Here is a 21,726-nt window from a genome sequence, read left to right as displayed (position 1 = left end):
ATGTAAATTTCTCTTGAGGGGTGGTCCTGCAAAAGAAAAGGCTATTTCTGCCTTAGAGTCAGACACTAAAATAAAATGGAAATATTTTTCAGAAATGACTCCATAGGTTTACCATTGATTCCATGACATTAAGACAAAGAAATATACACACACAAATGACGAGGTTTCTGTCTATGAAGTTCACTTGCACGGTTTTGGTCAGCCGGGGGTTGTAGTAGAAGACATGCATAAGGTGCCATACAGTGGAACTGAACCCGAAACCACCTGACTGTGCCTATAATTTCTAATATAAGTAACAGCCTGGGGGTGGGGAGTTAAGACTGATTAACGATTTCAAAGTTTAACCCTTTCATTACTGTATTTATTTTGAGATGCTCTGTGTTTCTTTCAATTAATTTAAATATAACAAAGAATTTAGTAAAATAACTTAGTTATCATTAAGCTAGTGTTAGGAACATAAATTGTGACTAAGGTTTGGTGGAAGATTTTAATTCAAAACTTATGAAAACAAGACATTTGTACTCAGAGCCAGAGCCGGTTTCAGCCGGGTTGGTAACGAAAGGGTTAAGAATTGTTTCTCTATTATATATTTTAACCCTTTTGTTACCATATTTCTGTTGAGATGATCTGTGTTTCTTTCAATTACTTTAAATATAACAAAGAATTTAATAAAATAACTTAGTTATCATTCAGCTAGTGTAAAGCACATAAGTTGTGACTAAGGTTTGGTGGAAGATTTTAATTCAAAACTTATGGAAACAAGACATTTGTACGACAGAGCCAGAGCCGGTTTCAGCCGGCTCTGATAACGAAAGGGTTAAAGATTAAAACCAGCAAAAGAATGAAAGATAATCACATATATACAAACATAAATAAAATAAATAATAATACATTAAAACATTTCTAAAAATTCAATTTTATTTTGATTAGTTTTTTTTAAATATAAATATTTTTTTTTTCAGAAAAAATTCTGAATAACAATAAAGTATTTTTTTTTTTCCTTCTTCTTTAGACTAGATCAAAAATCAATAGCTGATTGGGTAAGTAAAGACATTATTTGCTATTGTTGTTTAGCACCAGGTCAGCTCTGATTGAGCAGACCTGTGATAAGAGGTTTCCCAGCCATGGTTATCTTGGACTACATTAAACTAATTGTGTCCTTTCTTATTTAAGATGGTAAGGTGAGATTTGAAGGCGGCTCTCTCATTAGTTTGAAGTATTATTTTTGATTTTCTAACGAAGGAGATTCCTGGTTTCATTATCCATCAGTGACACTCCCTATCTAGGACTACATCATCTGATAGCTATATCCTTCCTTTACGATAGGGTTAGGATGTGTTTTCAGCAAGATTTAGCTGTTCGTATTAGCAAATTCAAACACTCACTTACACAGTCTCCCTCATTAGCTTGAGCAAGTATTATCTTTGTTATCTAACATTGGTTCAATCCCAGAAACTCTTTTGGGGAGGTGCAGCAATGTTAGGAGTTGATTGAAGCAGTCTCTTTTAACTGGTACTCATTCTACTGACCCTGGAAAATGGAAAGGCTGAGTCGATCATGGCGAGATTTGAACTTAGAACATAAATTATTTTATATGTCATGTTATTGACTCAGCTAATTTACTGGTTTTTCTAATTAAGTAATACCAATAAATAAGGTGCAAAAAGACTAGAGCAACCTTCCGTTTACTTCCAGAATTGTGCCAGGAGAAAGACAGTCATTTTAGCAATTATCTTTCATTTAATTACGTGAATTATTATAAATAATTGAAAACAAGCTTCAGTCGTTTTGGTGGGGGTTGTTTGTGTATATTTTCACTTTTTAAATGTTATTTTACATCACAATTTGTGAACATTAGCATCATGTGTTGTCATTGGTTACAGATTTTCAAACGAGCCAATCACTGGCTCACAGCATTTATGAAGATGGGACTGACAACAGGGTACCTCTCACTCAATAGACCTCAGGCCTAAAATAAACATTTGCTTGTTCTTCTCACCAGTATTTATACCTTTAGCTAATATCATCAAAAGATTATAATCTACTTGTGTATATGTGTGTGTGTATGTATATATATATGTATGTATATATATATATATATATATATATATATATATATATATATATATATATATATATATATATATAATGTTCTAATAAAAAAAACCCACAAGACTTGTTGAGACTTGTAGTTTTTTTATTATAACATCATCTTTGCTCTCTTAGCTGATCAAATGCTATTCTATTTGTTGAAGCCTTACCACATTATATATATATATATATATATATATATATATATATATATATACATACATATATATATATATATATATATATATATTTCAACACACACACATACATAGAATGCAGGTATATGGCTGCATGGTTAAGGTGTTGGATTCATGAATGTAAGATTGTGTGTTTGATTCCTGGACTGCACAATGCATTGTGTTCTTGAACAAAACATTTCATTTCATGTTGCTCCAGTCCACTCACCTAACAAAATTGAGTAATCCTGCAATAGACTGGCATCCTGTCTGAGGATATATATATATATATATATATATATATATATATATATATATATATATATATATATGCCACACCACAGAATCCAGGTAACTGGCCATACAAGCCTATGGCTTGGGAAGGACTTTTAATCCTTTATACATACATAGGCTCTCACATAGCTTGTATCAACTAAATTCTACTCTCGAGTTACTGGTCAATCCAAAATGATGGTAGAAGTCAGTCGCCCAAGATAACATGCAATGGGGTCAAACACAGAACCCCATGGTTGAGAAGCCAACCTCTTAAACAGGTCAGCAACATCTGTGCTCAGTTCAAGGAAGACGTATTGAAGACTAATCTCTGGTCAACCCAGATAAACAGAGATTATTAATAAGCAACTGATGTGTAAACAGATGTTTAATAAGTCCAGTAAATGTCTTAAAACAGACACGTTTCTTTTTTTAAATTTTTTTTCATAGAATAATGTCCTTAACCTGTTTGTTACCATGTTTCTGTTGAAATACACCATGTTTGTTTCAATTAATTTTGAAAATAATGACGAATTTAGCAAAATGACTTTGTCATTATTAAACTGGTGTTTGGATAATAATCAACATCAAACTTTGATGGGGGGGAATTTTCAAGATCTCTTTAAACAGGAAATGCGTATCAGAGAACCGGGTGTGGTCTCGTGTAAGTTTGTATCAAAAGGGTTAAATGATGTTTGGTGGTTTTGTTCATGGACATTTCGTTATAAGGGTGGAAGCTTGCCAGGAAAAGAGTAATTGACATCGGAATCAGAGGGAGTGGTTGGGGTAAAGTGAAAAAGATTTTGTAATGTTGAAGTTGTGGGTGGATTTATCACTGGCTGAAACCATTAGCTGTGATGAGCAAATGAACAAGCTAACGAAGGATCCTGAATACACTCAGTCAAAACAAAAAAAATAGCCAAATCTCTCTCAAATCACACATTGTAACTTTAGTTAAAAGGAAGGACACATTAGCTGATGCAATTGTGAGCATACAAAAAAGATGAAGTAGCCACTGATGGAAGCAACTTTGGACACTGGTCTGCTGTTTCATGACTGACCTGGAGCCAAAAGCAAAAATTACCACTATTAGCTGTAAAATGGAAGGTGAGAGTTGGTGGTATGTATAACATTTTATTAGCATAGCTGCTGCATAATTGTCCCAAGTGTACAGATTTAAACTAGAACAGAGTGATGATGAACCTATGATGACAGGCAATGGATTTGGGAGGGAAAAAAAAAATTCCCCTACAATATCATGTTATGAAAAGCTTATCTGTAAGCATTTACTTGAAACTAAAACACATAGCCCTCTAATAACAGGATAATTAAATTAATTAAAATACTGACATATCAGGCTAAAAACATTTACCGTCCCTGAACTTGAAACTACAAAGAATGCCATTTACTCTGATTGTCATACTTCATACATCATTTGTAAATTGAACAGTGTAGTCTTCAAAAAAAAAAAAGAAAAAAATCACGCTAACCCTTAAACATATTTTGAGATCATTAACCCCAATTTGGTTGTTTCTTTGCTCTTCACTACACCTGAAAAGATTCATTTTCTGATAGTTTTAAAGGTACTTAGTTCCTACACACAGATCCCATCTGGCTGAGCCTGAATCCAAAAGAACTCTTGTTTAACCATTAAGTTCCACACGAGACCATAGCAGTATAATAGTTAAAAGTAGTGAAGCTTTGTGTTACAAATAAAGAATTTGAGCTCAGACACAGCCTGAAGATAGGTTTGTATGCAGCAACAGGGTATCAAAAGACAATAAGAGAAAATGAAATGATTGAAATCTATTTGGAAAGAAACTTCACCACTAACGTTTTTCTTACACCCAAATGATGAGGTTAATTAGCTCAGGAATTTTCAATTAATTTAGCAATAAACCATCTCAGAAATTCAAGAATCTGTGTATGTGTATGTATGTATATATGTATCTAGATAGACAAATAAACAGAAAGATATACACAGACCCTCACATATACCTTTTATTTATTCCTTTAGCATGCAGATGCTTGTTCATTCTTTTCTTAGTTAATCCTGCATTATCTTGTAGCTTCGGGATTTCAATGATGTGATTGTTTATTTTTAGAATGACATTGTGAGGTAGGTGTGAGAGACAAGATCTGGCTGGTTTGGACATCAAACAGGAAGAATATTTGGGCCAGATATGGCTGGTTTCAACGCTAAAGGGCTTATGCCCACTCCTGCATGCTATTTCTCTTGAAAGATATATATATATATATATGTATGTATGTATACATGTATATATAAACATATATATATATATATATATATATATATATATATGTATGTATGTATACATGTATATATAAACATATATATATATATATATATATATATATATATATATATATATATATATATATATATATATATATATATACTAGTATTATAACTTGATTTCATTCAGGTCTACTCTGGCCACATTTTAAAGATGAGGTATTTTGCCCTAGAGGTCACGCCTTTCAATTGAGCAAACTCAATGTTGCCATGCAAACTCCCAAGCAACAGCTTGTGAAACAACGTCCGCCCTTTTCACAAATATTTATTATATATATATATATATATATATATATATATATATATATAAATACACACTTACATAGTACTGAGTATGTTCTATCTCTGAGTTTTATACCATCAGAAACTGGTATAACCAACCAACCAACCAACCAACCAACCACTGACACAGATAAAAATGTATCCCTACCAATGCCCAAGAACATCATCATCATCAACAGCAGCAGTACTAGCAAAATCAGCAGCATTTGAGTAGATGGGAATACTGTTCGGTGTGTTCTTAGTACCCCGTATGCATCACTTCCAATGTTCAAATTTTTCAGCTAGTACCATAAATAAATAATAAAAAGAAAAAAAAAAAAAGGATTTTTAATTATTATTAAAAGTTGTTTTCTTAATTTTTTTTTTTTTTTTTACCCCAAGAGAATATATAAAGAATACCCTTAGGAAATGATATGTGAAGGGAAGCACTAACCAGTTCAAAGTTTGAATTTAATTTCTTTCAAAAAAAAAAAAAAAACCCCACCAAAATGTTTTGAGAAATTCTTCCAGTATGTTTCCTGTAACAAACAATAGGCTATTGGACATGTCTACGTGATTGCGGAACATGCAGAGTTTGCCTATGAAACAGAACCCTGTCGTCTTGAATAAGGTCAGACACATACGACAGTGTGGTCCTAGATATGACTAAGACAGGATGGTCATGGCTGGAATGCCTTTGGTCACAGCTTTGCCCAGCCCCTGAGCTAAAACAACAATGTTCATTCTCTTGGTGTGAGCACTTGTTTTTCATTGTTTGATTGTTTTATGATTTTTAACATTTTTGTTATATAAATACAAAAGAAAAAAAGAAAAAAAAAACGAAATAAAAATAATACTGGAGACATACATACATACATATAGATATATATATACATACATATAGATATATATACATACATATACATATATATATATATATATATGCAATAATGTGTATATATATATCAATATAATATATATGAAATGTATGTATGTATGTATATATATATATAAATATATATATATATATATATAATACTTTAGATATAAAATGATTTCTTCACAATTCCTAACAGGAACAATGCAAAAGTATTGTTAATTAAATTAAGCTGGCCAAGGAGGTAGCAAAGAGTAAATAAAATACCTCATTCAATCAAGAACTATTCTCTGTCTTTAAATACTTCTATTTTCACAACTACAATAATAAAAAAAAATAAAGTGGGTCAAAGAAAAAGTTGTTTTGGGCAATAATAACCCCTGCCCCACCACCAAAAAAACATTGAGACTAAGCCAGGGTCAACTTCATTGTCCAGATTCTCGTCTCTTCAAGACAAGAGGCCCAACATTATCAGATGTAAGCTTGTTGTGTTTGGCATGTGAGCCATCGCAGAAAGGAAACTGAAATGGAAAATAAATGAATGAATAAATAAAAGCATATTATAAATATAAATATATACACATATATACAAAATACAGGGTGTCTTGTATTGATGAGATGCATTTTAAACACAAGCAATTAGGAATGGGACAGGCATGGGTGAGTATCCATGATTTGGAAACTACAAATTAAATGTGTTCCATTATTGTGTGACCCGGTGTGTGGTCACATAAGTTTGCTTCCCAACCACATGGTCCCAGGTTCATTCCCACTGCACGGCACCTTCACCAAGCGTCTTCTACTACAGCTTCAGGCTGACCAAAGCCTTGTGAATGGACTTTGTAGAAGGAAACTGAGAGAAGCTCACCACATGCATGGGTGGGTGTGCTTGTCCCTGATCGTTTGACAACCGGTGTTGGTGTGTTTACATCCCCATGACTTGGTTGTTTGGCAAAAGTCACTGATAGAATAAGCGCTTTAGAAAATAAGAACTCAAGTTTGATTTGTTTGACTAAAATTCTTTGAGGTAGTGCCCCAGCATGGCCGCAGTGTAATGACTGAAACAAGCAAAAGCTAAAAAGGTATGTATTTATATATACCTAATTCTGATTGAGGGTGCCGAAGCATCTATAATGCAAGAAATACAAGTGAAAAACTCTTCATACTGTAAGAAGCATGCAATATATACACTATGGTAATAGATATATATATATATATATATATGACATAATTATCATTGACATCACCACCACCACTATTTACCATCCATCTTCCATGCTGACATGGGTTGGATGGCTCAGAAGAAGCTGGCAAGCCAGAGAACCGGTTTCTACAGCTGGAAGACCTTCCAAGCGTCAACCACTCTACAGAGTGCTTTTTACATGGCACCTGGACCAGTGAGGTCACCAGGTAACTCGCATTGCAAGACAAGACCCACCTCAGCTGACTTGGGTGTAGTATTGGGGGAGGTGGCTTTAAGCCAGGTAATGAGAGGTTGAAGTATAATAGAGGGACAGTAACAAGTGTCTTGCTGTAGAGTAGACACATGGCTAACCCAGTTGGAAAAAAAGAGAAGAGAAGATGGTGATGAAGATGAGTCAGTTAAAAGAAGGTGATGCATTTTCCTTTCTTTTTAAATTATATGAATTCTTCCTGCAAGGAAAGAGGTGGCTTCTAACAAAGAAACAAAACTCCATCACTGGAATTTGAATGGCTTGGCTTCATGCTTTTGTAAGAAGGGGCTGGGATCATTCCAAGTTAGTGGTCCCAGAAGTGTTATTATGTGTACAGCCAAACAGGTCCACCAGAGCTCTCCATCACTGGAAGTCTTGTACCAGCTCCTCTGCATCCTCCAAGGTGACATTAAGCCTCTGGAGATCTGGTCTGTTTATGTTCTGCAACTTAGTGATTCAGCAAAAGGTACCAGTGGAATAAATACAAGTTTTTTTTTAAAAAGAAAGGGGTCAATTTATTCAATTGAACCCTTCAAAGTGGTGCCCCAGCATGGCCGCAATGCAATGACCGGAACAAGAGAAAAGATATAAAACAAAATAAAATACAAAAAGTTATTTTTTAAAGCATAAAGAAGTCCTGAATAGGAGCGGAACTGACCGTTGCTGACCTCCAGCAGCGACAGTATACAACTTTATCCCCGAGGTCTTCGATGTCGACCATGTCAACCACTTTGTCGCTGCATTTCTTGATGGACAGGTTGACTTTGCAAAGGTTATCGCGATTCCGTCCCTGATACTGCTCCCATTTCTCCTGGAATGTGTGAGACGTGACGTAGACAATGAGGGACACGGTCCCGACAAATGGCATCAGACTCAAACAGTCTTTAACTGCAATGGAACAAAACAGGAAAACAATTTATTCGTGCGATGAACCTGATCGAATGTCTTACACGTGCCAGGAAGGCGACGCTGGGCACAGGTCCCATCACGATTTCGCTATTCTTAAATTACTCTTATACAATAGCAGAGTTCCACACGTTTATCCAGCCGTGGGAAAATATCCTGCTGTAGAGTGGCATATCATAGCCAATAACGGTATAGCAGTTCTTAAATGCACATTACGAGGTTGTTACCCAAATTATATTGTGTGTGTGTGTGAAGATAGACGCATTCACACACACACACTCTCTTTTTATCTCTCTGATAAATATATATTCTACATCTACATTACGTACACTGATATGGATAAGTGTCTAATAGATATGCGAACCACGAGATAGCGAAGGAGGCGAAAAACTCACCTAATTCTTTTTTTGAGGACAATTAGAAAGGACGTTGGAGAAAAAAGTGTGTGTTGTGTGGTGGGGAGAGTGTCGCAAGCAAAATGTTGCATAACGAGATACTAAAGGTGAAAACGATATAACACAATACATATACATATATGTCAACGACTATTGAAGATGTTGCAAGTCACAACGAAAATTTTAGAAAAAAATAATAGATAAGTAAATGAATAGAAATCGAACCGGTGTGTGTGTTAAGTAATAAGGCATTAAAAGAGAACGATTCTACCCAGACAATAATATATATATATACATATATATATATATATATATATATATAAAATTTTTCAAAGTAAACTCTGTAATCGTTACCAATATAGCATGAGATTTCACCTCAAAAAATCTAAATTAGACTCCTTAAGGATCGTACATTGATATGGATATCGGCGTCAAATCTCTTTCTTAAATGTAAAAATTTAAAACTTTGGATATATCTATATATATATATATATATATATATATATATATATATATATATTATCCGAAAGTAGAACTCGCCACAATTAAAAGTAGATGATATGAAAACCTTCGAAAAGAAAAATGCTGTATTAAAAAAAATCTTGTTTATTAATATTTTAAATTTTAGTAATTAGTAGTTTAAAAAAATGTTCGCAGGAAGTAATTGCTTGGTTAATATTACTTTATATTGCTCGATAAAGTTTTCGAAAAAAGAAATTGATGAATGAAGAAATGTACAACTAGCAACGCTTGATCTAAGGGTGTTTAGTGTTTTTTTTAAACCCCACGATGTGCAAGTGTTTGTCCTGAGCTGTCCATATATTGGCATGAAATGTAAGAGTTACATGTATGTGTGTGTGTGTATCTATACTTTTTTTTAAAAAACAACATTAGATCTTGAGACATACATGAAGCAATAAATTACAGCATGTAAATATTGCGTTGAATAACCCTTTCTGGATAAAAAAAAGTCGAAGGCTACCTGTGGTACACGAACCCACGTCTCCTTTAAACATAACAGGCATTTTATAATATCTATATAGGTTCTGTGTATTTGGTGATGTTTAACCTTTAAAGAATTCCACACTGACTTTGTTATTTTGGCTAAGAGCGATCACTGTTTACTTGAGAATCATGAGGTTTCCCGAGTACCGGTCAATCTATGATCGTCCCAAGCCTTTTGTGAGTAAAAACTGCGGGTTACACAGACCCAGTGTGAAAGCCTGCTGGATAATAATAGACTGTTTCAGTAATTCAAACCACTGCGACGCCTTTTATTTTTCTCTTTGAGGATTATATAAGTAGATTATACATTCATAAATAGACTATTTTTATGTAACACAGTTTAATCAGGTTTAAAATAGTGAATGAAATAGTTTCCACAGATCAACTGCAACAGCCACACAAAAGAAAAACATTTTTCTCTTGGTAAAAATTAATACAAAACCAATGTTTTTGAATAAACTTGAATACGTGAGGGTGATGTACATAACTCTCATTTTTTTTTTGTTAACTCTTCCCCCCTCTCTAGTTACACACCCGCCTACAATGTATTGCTCTAATAACCGTCATTGTACTTGTCTCTCTTTGTCCTTCTGCCATTGAAGCATGATTTCTAGGTTGTTTTTTTAAGTCGAGTTATAAAACAATTTCGTATTAAAACGAAAGATTACTCAATCCCATATTATTCTTTTACGAGTATCGTGTTGACAGTGACTTCGAAGTATGTACGTGTTTCGTTTTTACAGTTCTAATGTCTTTTAGCACTCACCTTTCGCCTACTCAGGAGTTAACGAAAGGGGTGTTTCTTTGTTAAAACATTAAAACTAAGATGAAATAGGCTAAGCCATGCTTAGTCTCCTTTGTGTATCTCGTCTTTTTCATTTTGGTTATCGAAAGATTGCCTATAGATATAACAGTAAGTGCAGGTATAGACAAAATTAAACCAGTCACAATATATATATATGTGTGTGTGTGTGTGTGTGTGTGTGAAAGAAAGAGACGGTTTGATAGTTATAAAATAAATATTCAAACAGATGTAATAAGATGAAAACGAGAGATCGATAACTCATCATTAACAGTTTAGTACAAACGCACACATATATATACTCATGTATATATATACACATACATATGTATGCATATATATATATATATATATATATATATATACATACACATGCATATGTATATATATACACATGTATGCACATATATATATATATACATACATATGCACATGCATATGTATGTATGCATGTATATATATACATACACACACGTACATATATCTGTTTAAATTTAATCATGCGTACGCCCATTTTTAAAGTTCTCTTTATCTTACCTGCAATACCGCTCTCTCGCTTTGTGTGTATATATATATATATATATATATATATATATATATATATTTACATTTAATTTGTATATATACACAAACAGAATGAGATCTATATTATATTGGTGTGTGTCTCTAGATCGCATATGCATACACACGCTATTCGTGTGTTTTGTTTTGATGAGTCTGAAAGATACACGACGGTTTTGTTTCACATAGAACTTATACATAACAAAAACAAACTAACCTGAGAGTTTGGCAAAATCTGTGAAGGAATTCGGAACTGGTAAACTCTTCAGATAGTTTGGAAGACTTACTGTCACCAGATTCGAAACGATGTTCATGATGTTTCGATTCGATTCGGTTGCGATCTAACAATTTGCAATGCTGATTTATGGTAAATTAAGCAATGAAGGGGGTCGACCTTGACATTAGTGGCTTCTGGCAGATTTTGAAATTGAGCCGCTGCTTCTGCTTTGGTACTTCCGTTACAATACGGACTGAATTTGGCGAAATGCCAACGTTTTCACGGAAAAAAAAAAGAAATGTACATTTATTTCATTCTAGACATTTTTTTCTAAAATGTCAGAAAAGCTCCGTATTATATTATATTCTCTCTCTCACTCTCTCTCTCTCTACACACACACATATATATATATATATATATTACACACACATCTACACACATGCACAAATGAATGAACTAAATAAATTTAAAATATTAAAATGCAACAAAAGGACTTTTTTTAATCACGAAAGAATTTCGGTATATTGAAATTAGATTTTTTAAATCTGCCGGCCAAAGGGTAAAGATCCTGGAATTAAATATTAACTAACATATCAGTGTGTATACATACGTGTGTGTATGTATGTACGTGCGTTTTAGCGCGCGCACCACACATATACTTAGATACGTTGAGGAGGGGTTATTTTTAATCGTATTTAATGTTACCCTTATTCCCATTACGATGTCTATCGATAATCTAACACTTCGATGATAATCGAAGATTCTCTTATTACTAATCTAATCCATGCTTCTTCCTCTTTTCTCAATTCAACCCATTGGTGCAATTATTTATAATTTATTAAAATGAGTAGGCCTCACATCAAATACCGATATTATTTTCACTTAGTACTTTTCTTTATCATTAGTGAAATGTGATTACATTATCCAGTCCTCATAGTACAAAGCCCCAAGCAAAGGCTTTCCAACCGTGAGCATCCAGTTATATGTTTATTTTTATTTTCAAAACAATATACCTCGGAATACATTATTCAATATGTCCCTCCTTTAGTTTTAGATTTAAACGGATTCGAGTAGATATCTGATTATTTCTTGCCGGTTTTGTAACCGTACAGAGGTTTCTCTACGCACCTAGCCACTTCGTTGGCTCGTCCACTACAAAAGGTGTCAACCATGGATGGTATTTATCGGATGTGGAGGGGACGTCACTATTAAAAAAGTATACCTATATTGGATAATAGTATGTAGGTTACAGTAATCAAAATGAGCTCGCCTTCCGCATTCAATGTGGTTTGTGATACATGATAGTTTTATGGGCGAAACATTGCCGTGTTTTATGTTATTCATTTACAAAACCGTGACACCCCGCTTCTGGCTGACAATTACATTAAGGCTACACAATTCAGGGGCAGGTTATTCAGTTGATCAAACAAGAATCTTCGTGGCCGATCGACGGAGATCCGCCGGTGGTGATAGTGGGTCCCGACTTCGCTATTCCACGCCAGTGAGCCAGCTCATCGTTTTGTTTTCTTTTTCCTTTCTTTTTCAAATATGTAGTGCAGGAAAGGAATTACAAAGGGGATTATCGAAAATCCTAAATCGTCAAGGGAATGATCCACTAAGCTTGCACGTATTTGGCCCCTAAACTGTAAGGTGAAAAATTAGCCGAGCATGTAAATTACTCGGCAGTATTTATTATAAAAAATAACAACACGTGTTCTCTTTGTTAATCCTAACGATAGGCGACACAAAACTACACACACACGCACAGCCTTGTGAGTGGATTTGGTAGACGGAAACCGAAAGAAGCCCTTCGTATATATGCTTGCCTAGATATCGCATGATACTTGTAAAATTATTTTCACTGTCATGCAAGCAATGTAATTCGTTTCCGATATTCTAGGAGAACAGGTCTGGGCATGGGGGGTAATGTTACTGTGCAAGGAAACAGGAAAAGGTTGGCGACAGGAAGAACATCCAGCTGGGGGGGGGGGATCTGCCTCAATAAACTTGCGACCCTGGCAAGCCTGAAAAAGTGAACGTTAAAATGATGATGATGATATAACGGATGTACACGACAACGTTTATTATAGACGATGTATATTAAAGTGGTGATTTGGCAAGGTCTATCAAGGCTGATATAATAATGCTATGCATCCTTCTACTTTTTTAAAGATAAGATTAAATTTCAGGAGTATTTGGCTGCTATTTCTACTAAAAGAAGCTGAAACTACAGGGTGTCCACAAAATCTGGGTACATGGGGATTAACACATACTTTAAGAAATTATTATTTCTTATATTTAATTGTTTATGTTATGTTTTTATTTACTCCATGTACACAGACTTTGTGGACACCCTGTAGAATGTTTGTGGCAGTGAGGGGTTTAGTGTGGTAGCATAGAAATCAGGGTACACATAAGGGATTTAGTGTGCTAGTGAGGACTTGTTGTATGCAGTGTAATGGGATAATCAGGGGATATTGGGTAGAGTACAGTGTGGTTAGACAGGACGTTGTGTCAGGGTGTAGTTTCCTTAAGTAAGACATGATGTTCTGTAGGGTCAGTGTTTTGACTGTTGATCCAGTGGGGACCATCTACTCGTCCTAGGATTTGGGGCCTTGTGAGTATGCAGATGGCTGGTTAGTACAATTTTCACATGGTGTATTTGTGTGCAAGATCACAGCATTCTCCCTTAAAGGGATCTAAGCCCATCACTGGGTTGTTCCTTTACAGCTGAGTGGACTGGTGCAATGTGAAATGAAGTGTTTTACTCAAGAATAGAATGCAGGGGGCAGACTGAGAGTATTAAGGACCCTCAAGCATAACTGTTTACTGGGTCCCTTTGAAGGTGTGTTTTAGTAGAGTTAACATGTAGAGTGTGGACCCCTCACAGCTCCGGGCCCTCGGGCAGTGCCCCATTGACCGACAGTTCAGTCTGTCCCTGATACAATGTACTGCCCAGTTCAGGAGTTGAAACCGGGATCTTTCATTTGTAAGTGCAACACCCTCACCACTGGGTCATGTGCTTTTAATGAATGTACTGGGTGTTTGAGCTAAATTTGACAATTTGTTCTGTCTTCCTTTTTCAGGAACAACTTGATGTATTGGTGAGCAGTCAACAGCATTGGAGAGCATGAAGATTATTACAGCTTTAGTTGCGAAAAAATTAGCTGACATGAAGGGCTGGTAGCCATGTGAATATTGGAAAATAATTACCATATTTTAACATGTGGCCATGTGGTAAGTAGCTTGCTTACCAACCACATGGTTCTGGATTCATTCCCACTGTGTGGCACCTTGGGCAGGTGTCTTCTACTATAGCCTCGGACCGACCAAAGCCTTGTGATTGGATTTGGTAGACAGAGACTGAAAGAAGCCTGTCGTACATATGTATATATAAATATATATATGTGTGTGTGTGTAAATGTTTGTCCCCCCAACATCGCTTGACAACCGATGGTGGTGTGTTTACATCCCCGTAACTTAGTGGTTCGGCAAAAGAGACCGATGGAATAAGTACTAGGCTTACAAAGAATAAGTCCTGGGGTCGATTTGCTCGACTAAAGGCGGTGCTCCAGCATGGCCACAGTGAAATGACTGAAACAAGTAAAAGAGTATATATAAAAAGCTGTACAACTAAATGTAAAATTTTATGTTTCCTTTTTATTCTTTCATTATCTACCGACATCATCATAATTTTTAATACTAAACTGGCTTTTCTGAGCCTATTATACTTCTTAACTTCCTTTTTGTATGCATTCATGTATTAGAGACAATATTTCAGTTCATTTTAACTTAAACCTGTTTTGGATTACATTGGTGTTATTGTGTTACCACAAATTTCCAGATATATTGGTTTCATTGGTATTTTGTACCTTATTTTTTTCTGTATCTAAATATGTTAGCACAATAGAAATGATAGTCGGTAATGAATGATGCAAACATCAAATAAGGATGTGATTTTTCTCCATTCTTGTTCATGCTGTTATATGTATATACATACATACATATATATATATCTATTTCTTGATTGCCCACAGGGGGTTAAACATAGAGGGGACAAACAAGGACAGACAAAGGGATTAAGTCAATTACATCGATCCCCAGTGCGTAACTGGTACTTATTTAATCGACCCCGAAAGAATGAAAGGCAAAATTGACCTCGGCGGAATTTGAACTCAGAAAGTAACAGCAGACAAAATACCACTAAGCATTTCGCCTGGCATGCTAACAATTCTACCAGCTTTCCGCCCTTATATATATACATGTATCATCATCATCATCTAACATCTGTTGTCCATGCTGGTATGGGTTGGAGAGTTTGACTGGGCTGCACGCTGGAAGGCTGCACCAGACTCCAGTCTGGTTTGGCATGGTTTCCTATGGCTGGATGCCCTTCCTAATGCCAACCACTCTGAGAGTGTAATGGGTGCTTTTACGTGCCACGGGCACAGGTTTGAACTTGTGCTTTGGAGGGGAACTTTCTAAGTGCAATCCTATAGTCATTTACCCTTTTACTCCATTATGAGCCCCACTTGAGCCTTGCAGAGTGTCGGCAGTTGTTGGGGTCTGAAATATCTTCTGTTCCTAAAGAAGATTAGGTTAGTGGGTGCAGTCTTTGCTATGCAAAGGATATGCTTTCACCAAGAGGAATCCTTTGTGATAGTAAGTTCCAGTATCAAGTGCCACTCATGTTTTTTTTTTTAAACTGGCACTCTGTCAGTTTCAATTACAAAAGTCCAGTTGATCAAATGAACAGAACACTCTGCTCATGAAATTAACATACAAGTGGCTGAGCACTCCACAGAAATGTGTACCCTTAGCTTAGTTCCCAGGAAGATTCAGCATAACACAGAACGCGACGAGGCTGGCTCCTTTGAATTACAGGTACTACACATTTTTGCCAGCTGAGTGGACTGGAGCAACATGAAATAAAGTGTCTTTGTCAAGAACACTATATGTCACAAAGAATTGAACTCATGACCTTAAGCTTATGAGCTGAATACCCTAACCACTAAACCATGTGGTCTTCATCACACATGTTTAGAGGAAGTGCACTACAGTGATGTTTTCTTGATATGAGTTGAATAGTCATATCAGAAATACTGATTACTGAAAGAAATAAGGATCCATCATGTTGCTACTTTAGCAAGTGGTCTACGAGAGTAGCTGTAGTCTATGGTCTTTTCCCAGTCGATTAGATCAACCGCAGTACACAACTGGTACTTAATTTATTGACCCTGAAAGGATGAAAGGCAAAGTTGACCTCAGCGGAATTTGAACTCAGAATGTAAAGGCAGACACAATACCGCTAAGCATTTCACCTGAAGTGCTAACGTTTCAGCCAGCTCGCTGCCTTAGCTGTAGTCTATATTGCAAAACAACTTGATCTGGGTTAGGATTAGAGTTAAGGTTTAAGATTAAGGGTTATGAGTCGGTTAGAGGTATAGGTTTGGGTTAGGGTCAGGGTCTTGAGTTAGGGTTAGGGTTAGAGTTAGGGTCAGGATTAGGCACTATGTTAAAGTGCAAATGGCCAGGTAGACTGCACACTAAAGTGACATGTCCTACATTATACTCCGTGACGTTTCCTTTCTCAAAATGGCAGGCCATGATTTGAAGGCAAATTCAACAACATTTCTAACCAATCAAGTGACCAAAATTGATAGCTGTTTGTTGGTTCGTCCATTGTTCTGCATTCTGTAGGAAGTGTGTTGGAGCAGACATGTTCAATGGTGCAGAAATAGAGATGGTATAAACACCTGTAGTAGTCTGAGGAATTTGTAGAAAAATATAGACTATGCGATCATAATAGCCACAATTTCTGGGCACCATATTTAGGTGAAGGTAAAGAATATGCACACCCGGCGTTTAGGGATAGGGTTAGGGTTGCACCGAAAACGTGTGGTGTGTGTATTCTTTACCTCCGCCTTATATTTAGTGGTGGTTCCGTTTCTGTTGGAAGCATTTGGCCATAACACTCAAAAGTATGTACAGTTACAGGCGGCAGCAGATTGCATAATTTTGAAACATCAAACTTTACTAAAATCATCAAAGTTAGGTGTTATTATTGTTTTAAAGGTATTCCTGCCATTTTAATTTTAGGCCTAACATATCTCGGACTACACGTTCACAATGTTCTTTATTTTTCGGGAAGTTTGGTAGGGTGCATTTCGAGAGAGATTTGGCCGCTATTTATAGCCGGATGAATGATCACTTAGGCTTTCCCTTGAAACTAGATGGCATGTTAGGCCTACCATACTTCTTTCCGTTTCGTGGGCTGAGGTGGTGGTCGAGGTTGTGATCTTAATGTAGATGGTAGTGATGGTTAACGGATTCGTTGACAGACGAAGGCAAGGGTTCCATTTCTTCCAGCTACACACACGTCAACTCAACGACCCACTCTCTACCTCTAAATTTAAATTCTTCTGTAAAGAATTTACAGTGATGCAGAGATGGTATGCGCGAGAGTAAACAATTAGAGAGAAAGAGAGAGAGATTGAGCGAGAGGGGGAAGTGGAAAATTGGAAACAACGTAAGCATAAGTGAGATAAAGCCAGAGTGATAGAGAGAGAAACAGACTGCAAGTGGAAAGCGAAAGATATGCCGATAAAAATATGGCTTTATAGAGAGATAGGAAGTGACAGGGGTACCGTGAATGAAAGATTGTGTAAGACGAAGAAATAAATATAGAAAGGAGATACAGAAAATAAAAGTTCTGAGATTGAACGCCCCCAGATTCTCGTTTCGCACCGGCTCATCGTGTACGCCGCAAAAGAAATTAATATCAAAATGTTTAAAGTATTTCGGAGTAAATGTTCGGCCTAAACGAGGGTTCAGTTTTTGTTAACAAGACACATACATACTACATACTTTCTTCTCATTCATTTCAAACTGGTTTTTGTTCCTCATGAATAAGTCAGGTCTGCAGTGAAACAAAAAAAAAAAAGAATCCATGTATGGAAGGGGAGGGGTGATGACCAAAACGAATGAGAAAGACAAGCAGCAAACACTGAGTAACGGTTCAACAAACTCGAACCTTCTATGGTGACCCGCTTTACACCCGGGTGGTTTTTGTCAAACACGAGCGTATATGCATCATTCACAAACTTATATATAACTATAAACATTCTTTTTTCCTTTACATATGTGATGAAAATTCTCAATATAAGCACAATATTCATTCCTTATATATATATATATATATATATATATAGAGAGAGAGAGAGAGAGAGAGAGAGAGACGCACACATGTGGGTGTTCCTCTGTGTGTGTATATATACATATAGGTAGAGAGATAAATTGTGTGTAGGCATAAATATATGTATATATACACACACACATCGTTTGTTGGACAAGTAGACAAACAGTGCTTCCGCTTAACTTGGAACATAGCGTGATAGGTTCAAATCGTGTAAAATTTCCGAGTAAACTTGTAATCGATTCATAAAATTCTTAGAGACATATATAAACCGGATTTTAACTCGGCATGGCATTAAAAGCATTAAACTTACTGACAAAAGACTACCGCTGTGATGTTAAAAGTCTGTATAGGCTTAATTCTTAATGCATGTTATAATAAATACACACGTACACACACAATAAAACCACCTTTACTATTTAAATGAATAATTTTTGTTTATTTTTGATACTCGCGTAAAGAACATTTTTTCTTTTTTGTATTTACCTACCTAATTGGATTTGTTTTTGTTTTTTAACCTAGTTAATATTGTAATTACTTTGAATGCAAATCTCCAAACAGAAAAGATTGGTTTGAAGCTCGTTAAGGGTTACACACATTAGGTGGTTCCTTCGAACACGAAATCAAAAATTGGAGTGGGTTAGCGTGTTTCAATTCGCCGAAATAACCACCCGCCCACTTAACAACGGGGTGCCCGCTAAAACGAAAGATATGATATAATATAACATATGATGTAAATATAACATGTCTGTGTGTGTGTATGCAGGGCAATCGGTACATCGCTTGTTAATACAACATTGTGTGTACACCCCACCCATATATATATATATATATATATATATATATATATATATATATATGTATGTATGTATGTAAATATATATATATATATAGTTTGTATAAAACAAATCCGGAGAAGCACACTCTAAGATGTAGAGTAGTGTATATTTTAATGGGGAAGGCCTTCCCCATTAAAATATATGCATACATACATACATGTATATATATATATATATATATATATATATATATATATATATATATATATATATATATATATATACAGGGTGTCCACAAATTCTGCGTACATGGGGATTAACACGTACTTTAAGAAATAATTATTTCTTATATTTAATTGTTTATATCATGATTTTATTTACTCCATGTACCCAGACTTTGTGGACACCCTGTATATATATATATATATATATATATATATATATATATATATATATATATATATACACACGCACGCACACAGTGTGTTCGCGCGGGCATGTATTAGGGTACAAAGCCTTAGTAGAACATTCCTTCAGAGTGCTTTGCACTTTAAAACGCTGCCATTTCCATGCATTGGTGGATTTAAATCCAAGGAAATGCAAAGACCCAACAATGACATTTCTTCTCCCTCTCTTCCTCTCTCCAGCTCTCTTTCTATACACAAACACGCAGAGCTTTGGTGGAACAAACAGAAATATTACTTAATGGATGAATTATATTACATACCGATTTTATTTTTGTTGATTTTTTTGTGATGTTCTGCTAATTAACAATAAAAGCATGTATTTTTTTTTTACTTTCCTCCTCGATCTTACTTGTTTCAGTTATTTAACTGCGGCGATGCTGGAGCACCGTCTTTAGTCGAACCAGTCGACCCCAGGACTTATTCTTTGTAAGCCTAGTACTTATTCTATCGGTCTCTTTTTGCCGAACTGGTAAGTTTCGTGGACGTAAACACACCAACATCGGTAGTCAAGCGATGTGGGGCTGGGGGGACAAATACAAATTCCGTCTTACCAAATCCACTCACAAGACTTTGGTCGGCCTGAGATTATAGTAGAAGACACTTGCCCAAGGTGCCATGCAGTAGGACTGAACCCAGAACCATGTGGTTGGGAAGCAGGCTACTTACCACACAGCCACTCCTTCATCTATATATATAGAGAGAGAGAGAGAAAGAGAGAAAAGACAACAAAAGAAAGAAAGAGACCTCGATATTATGAAAATAGAGGAATTTATCTGTAAATAATATGTGACACTTATTTGGTAGCCATGATAAAAACTCCGAGTTTCGGATGCCGGGGTGGGAACCCACGCCAACATCTCTTCAGTTATCTGGCCAGCCCCGGCATCTGAAACACAGAGTTTTATCATAGCTACCGAATAAGTGTCACATATTTTTACAGATATATATACATATATATATATACATATATATATATATATATATATATATATATACATATATATATATATATATATATATATATATATATATATATATATATATATATATACAAGAAGCTTCTTTCAGTTTCCCTCAGACACATGTCCAAGGTGGCACACAGTGGGACTGAACCTAGAACCACATGATTAGAAAGCAGGCTTCTTACCAACCAAACATATAGTTATTAATGCCTATATAGAGATAGATAAGTAGATAGTTAGATAGACAGATAGATAGATAGATTGATAGATAGACGGACAGACAGATAGATAGATAAATAGATAGATAGATAGACATACACACACACACACACATGCATGCACATGATAATTAAGCTTAGGCTATTTATTGACAATTCAACAATCCAATAGTGACATTAACTTCCACATACACACCATTACCAGACATGTATGTGAGCTGGAGAACAACTTGTAAGAGGCCTTTCAGCAGATGACCTCATTGATGAATGACAGTGATCTCATTATTGCCCCTGGCAACTTTAACAAACATGTGGCTATTGAACATGTAGGACAACACACAATAATAGCTTCCAATGTATACCGGAAGGCCATGGATATGGTACAATGAGTGTGGAGTATCAAGGGTCTTAGTTCTGCAATGTAAATGACCTAAACATGTAGAAAAGTAACTTCTGTAGCATCTTATGACCTACCAGTCATCGAAATAAAGAAATTAGGGTAAAGTTTATTCATGTCAGAAAATGGAAGAGACAGATAGTCTTTTCCTGTCAATGAATGTACCTCACAATATAGGTTTAGGGGTTAGTAATTTCGGACCTATACAAACAAAATGGTTTGGAGAAGGAAGATATGAAAGCTTAATGCACCATTGAGCTGTAAGAGTTCTTGGACATGTATTTGGAGTGCCATACTCTCTGGTACATCAGTTGAATTTTTTAGCCAAAAAAGGTAGGTCGATTTATGTTCCAAAAAGACCTTTGGAGGACCA

The 21,726-nt window shown here is 35.6% G+C and overlaps 1 protein-coding gene and 1 long non-coding RNA gene across 3 annotated transcripts; one reads left to right on the top strand and one right to left on the bottom strand.

Annotated features, from left to right (window-relative positions):
* Positions 1-896: 896 nt before the first annotated feature.
* Positions 897-11,596, bottom strand: LOC106879260 (CDGSH iron-sulfur domain-containing protein 2 homolog B). Of its 2 annotated transcripts, none has more exons than XM_089341079.1 (3): positions 11,336-11,596; positions 8,108-8,337; positions 897-6,516 (listed from the first exon to the last, which is right to left on the bottom strand). In XM_089341079.1, exons 1-3 carry the CDS (start codon positions 11,430-11,432, stop codon positions 6,421-6,423), a joined length of 423 nt encoding a protein of 140 aa, XP_089197205.1. In that variant the 5' UTR covers positions 11,433-11,596; the 3' UTR covers positions 897-6,420. The 2 variants fall into 2 exon arrangements, with proteins under 2 accessions (XP_089197205.1, XP_014784244.3); XM_014928758.3 differs by lacking the exon at positions 11,336-11,596 and adding an exon at positions 9,733-10,330.
* LOC149131174 (uncharacterized) lies at positions 10,329-17,633 on the top strand. Its single transcript, XR_016238208.1, has 2 exons — positions 10,329-10,477; positions 14,422-17,633. It is a non-coding gene; the product is annotated as an uncharacterized LOC149131174 (long non-coding RNA).
* Positions 17,634-21,726: the final 4,093 nt, after the last annotated feature.

The sequence above is a fragment of the Octopus bimaculoides genome, chromosome 24 (genome assembly GCF_046866305.1).
Source record: "Octopus bimaculoides isolate indiv1 chromosome 24, ASM4686630v1, whole genome shotgun sequence".
Lineage (NCBI taxonomy): Eukaryota > Metazoa > Mollusca > Cephalopoda > Octopoda > Octopodidae > Octopus > Octopus bimaculoides.
The sequence above is the reverse complement of the archived record's forward strand: the minus strand, read 5'-3'. Positions and strand labels throughout refer to the sequence as shown.